Source organism: Myotis brandtii, unplaced genomic scaffold, assembly GCF_000412655.1.
Source record: "Myotis brandtii unplaced genomic scaffold, ASM41265v1 scaffold434, whole genome shotgun sequence".
NCBI lineage: Eukaryota > Metazoa > Chordata > Mammalia > Chiroptera > Vespertilionidae > Myotis > Myotis brandtii.
The window spans coordinates 628,922-632,637 of NW_005366599.1; the positions used below are offsets into that span (position 1 = coordinate 628,922).

The 3,716-nt window shown below is 71.0% G+C and overlaps 1 protein-coding gene across 1 annotated transcript; it reads left to right on the plus strand.

The window, feature by feature from the left end:
* The first annotated feature begins 419 nt into the window (after window positions 1–419).
* Window positions 420–2,565, plus strand: LOC106727494 (basic proline-rich protein-like). Its single transcript, XM_014546185.1, has 2 exons — window positions 420–554; window positions 892–2,565. The coding sequence occupies exons 1-2, from the start codon at window positions 420–422 to the stop codon at window positions 2,563–2,565; spliced, it is 1,809 nt and encodes a 602-aa protein (XP_014401671.1).
* Window positions 2,566–3,716: the final 1,151 nt, after the last annotated feature.

Below are 3,716 nucleotides of genomic sequence, written 5' to 3' on the forward strand. Positions count from 1 at the left end.
ATGCCATGCCTCCCTTAGCGCCGGCCCATCCACCGCAGACCCCCCGCAGGGAGCTCAGGGGCGGAAGGAACTCGGCAGGGCCACCCCCTGTGGCTGGTCCCTTGGTGCTCACCAACGTCCTCCGTGAAGGTGCAGTGAGGCCTCCCCACCCTCTCTCGCTCCCCCTGAGTCCGACAGGTCACGTGACTGGTTTGGGGCAGGTTGGTGGGCCTTGAAGGCCGAGAAAGCAGTGTGGGTGCCTCCGGGGAGCCTCGGGGGCCGGGCTATCAGCAGGACAGACCCCCCACCAGTGAGGAGAGGCCATGAAGAAGCTGGAGGAGGCGTGTGCCCATGAGGCTTGGCTTTGGTCGCCTCCCAGCCCGGAGCCCTCCTCACCACCTGGGTCCCAGGTGACACACACCCGCCTGGCATTTCCCCCGATGTCCAGAGCCCAGCCCAGAGCTGGGGGTCGGCTTCGGGCGCGGGTCACACACGATCCACCTGCCTCCACGGAGACCAAGCAGGCGGCTCCCGAGTCCCCCGCCCTCTCCCAGGGCCGCTCCGTCAGCCTCATGGTAAAGCCATTACCACCTCAGCCCTCCCCGAGTCAGAGGAGGGGAAATTAAAACCAGGTCGTTTCCGACAGCCGGGCTGCCACTCCTGCTGCCGCTGCCCTTGGCTGGGCCGGGCGGAACTGGGGAGCCCCCTCTGACGCACATGGCCCCGGAGGGCAGGGGGGCAGCCCGCATCACCCGCCCTTCCCCCTGGGGCATTGGGACCAGCCCCAGTCTCTACCTGGGGGGCGCTGTCGAGAGCCAGACCCAGGGCCTGGGAGGCCTCCGAACACGTGTGCACATGTGTGAGCGCGTGACGAGCCCCCGCCTGGGCCCTCTGCTGCCCAGGCTCTTGTAGACACGCAAAGACGGCGAGGCCAGTCCCGCTGGGAGCGCCTGCGCCCAGAACACTGACACGGTCCCCGCCATGGACACAGTCCCCACCACGGGCACAGTCCCCACCACGGGCACGGCCCCACCACGGGCACAGTCCCCACCACGGGCACGGCCCCACCACGGGCACAGTCCCCACCACGGGCACGGCCCCACCACGGGCACAGTCCCCACCACGGGCACGGCCCCACCACGGGCACAGTCCCCACCACGGGCACGGCCCCACCACGGGCACAGTCCCCACCACGGGCACGGCCCCACCACGGGCACAGTCCCCACCACGGGCACGGCCCCACCACGGGCACAGTCCCCACCACGGGCACGGCCCCACCACGGGCACAGTCCCCACCACGGGCACGGCCCCACCACGGGCACAGTCCCCACCACGGGCACGGCCCCACCACGGGCACAGTCCCCACCACGGGCACGGCCCCACCACGGGCACAGTCCCCACCACGGGCACGGCCCCACCACGGGCACAGTCCCCACCACGGGCACGGCCCCACCACGGGCACAGTCCCCACCACGGGCACGGCCCCACCACGGGCACAGTCCCCACCACGGGCACGGCCCCACCACGGGCACAGTCCCCACCACGGGCACGGCCCCACCACGGGCACAGTCCCCACCACGGGCACGGCCCCACCACGGGCACAGTCCCCACCACGGGCACGGCCCCACCACGGGCACAGTCCCCACCACGGGCACGGCCCCACCACGGGCACAGTCCCCACCACGGGCACGGCCCCACCACGGGCACAGTCCCCACCACGGGCACGGCCCCACCACGGGCACAGTCCCCACCACGGGCACGGCCCCACCACGGGCACAGTCCCCACCACGGGCACGGCCCCACCACGGGCACAGTCCCCACCACGGGCACGGCCCCACCACGGGCACAGTCCCCACCACGGGCACGGCCCCACCACGGGCACAGTCCCCACCACGGGCACGGCCCCACCACGGGCACAGTCCCCACCACGGGCACGGCCCCACCACGGGCACAGTCCCCACCACGGGCACGGCCCCACCACGGGCACAGTCCCCACCACGGGCACCGCCCCCACCACGGGCACAGCCCCCACCACGGGCACTGGCCCCACCACGGACACAGTCCTCACCACGGACACGGCCCCACCACGGGCACAGCCCCACCATAGCATGGCCCCCACCACGGGCACAGTCCCCACCGCGGGCACAGCCCCACCACGGACACAGCTGCGAAGACCTGGCTCTCACTGGGACACCTGAGCGGCCAGGCAGCAGGGAGCACAGAAGGCCCCACAGCCCGGGCTCGCACTGCACTCAGGAGACGGTGAAGGCTTCCTGGGGGAAGTGGCTGAGCTGGCCTTTGGACAAGTGGAGGAAGGGAAGGGAGCAAAGACCTGCTGGTCAGAGGACAGGAGGGCCAGGGGGCTGCCAGTGCAGGGGCAGGACAGGCCACGGAGAGCTGGATGCCACGGGGACTGCTGCCGACACGGGTGCCGGGCCCTGGCCCACAGCCGGCACCACCGGGCAGAAGGAACGAGCAATTGACCCCCACCCCCCGGGCACACAGCCAGACCTGCTCCCAGCAACCCCACAGCCTGCTGGACCCGTCACCCTCCTGCTGCCCTTCCTACCTGGGGGCCGAACCTGATCACAGGACACAGGTCACAGCGCGGCAGCCAGCTGCGGCTGGGCCAGGGCCAGCCAGCACTTACGCCACCTCCCAGGGTGCCCACGCCTGGAGCTGGCTGGCAGGGTGATCATCCATGCCATCTGCAGGGCACAGGGCCCCTTGCTGCACAGCCTGAGCTCGGGGACAGCTGCCGTCCCCTAAAACACAGAGTCAACGTCTAAGACCCCGGACTCCCCAGCTCTAATGCGACAGCCACGGTCCCTGCTGGGCACCCAGCCCTCCCCCTCGAACCCAAGACCCACTAGCCCCATGGGTTCTTTTGTGACAGGCACCTCGTGTCCTCGCCAGCAGCAGCGACAGGCTCTCCCTCTGCGTTCTGCCCACCCCCCACCCCACCGCTGTTCTGAGACCTCAGGAAGCAGAGATTCTGGGGTTCGGCCGAGCTGGGTGAGGTCAAGAGCCCACCACCCAGCGTGGCCAGGAACAGGGAAGGGGGAGAGGGTGGGGTGCAGGCCCAGCCCAGATCCGCTTCTCGGGGTGCCTGGAGAAGAGCCGGGGCCCCAGGGGTGTGGCAGGGAAGGCGGTGCGGGGGACAGAGAAGACGCAGCCAAAACACAGACAGCAGGAGAGGCCAGTCGGGGGCCGGGCTGGCTGGAGGCTCGAGGCCAGGGCTCTGGGATGCGAGCAGCCCTGCGACTCCCCCGTCCTCTACGCCGTCCACACCTTCACCTGAAGCTCTGGTTTTGGCGCCTGCAGGCTGCCTGTCTTGGGATCCCCTCCTGGGAGCCGGCCCAGTGCCTGGGCTGGGGGGCAGGCAGGCCCGTGCGGCAGCCGCTGGCCTCTCTGTCGCACGGAAAGCTGGCTGGCTGGGCTGTTATTGTTCCCGCCTTGGCCTCCACCGAGAAGGCACCTGCCAGGATCGGTCACCAGGGGCTGGACTCAGCCGGAGCCAGGGAATGAGGCTCCCCTCTCAGCGCCTCCGACGGGGGGCGAGGGGCCCTGCCGCAGACGCCTCATCGGTACGTCCCCATCCTGCCTGAGGACTGGCGGGGCGGCCAGCAGAGGGCCTGGCCTGGGGGCCGAGGCCGACCCTCCTGAGAACAAGATGGGGGCTCTGCCTCCCGAAGGCCCGAGTCCAAGCGGGCTCCACAGGCCAGGGGCAGCCTCGA

Excerpts from the sequence above, each read along its gene's own strand:
- LOC106727494 (XM_014546185.1), top strand. The coding sequence starts at position 420 with ATGTCCAGAGCCCAGCCCAGAGCTGGGGGTCGGCTTCGGGCGCGGGTC. Across the intron at positions 555-891 it reads GCCGCTCCGTCAGCCTCATG|ACACGCAAAGACGGCGAGGC; the intron begins GTAAAGCCATTA and ends AGGCTCTTGTAG.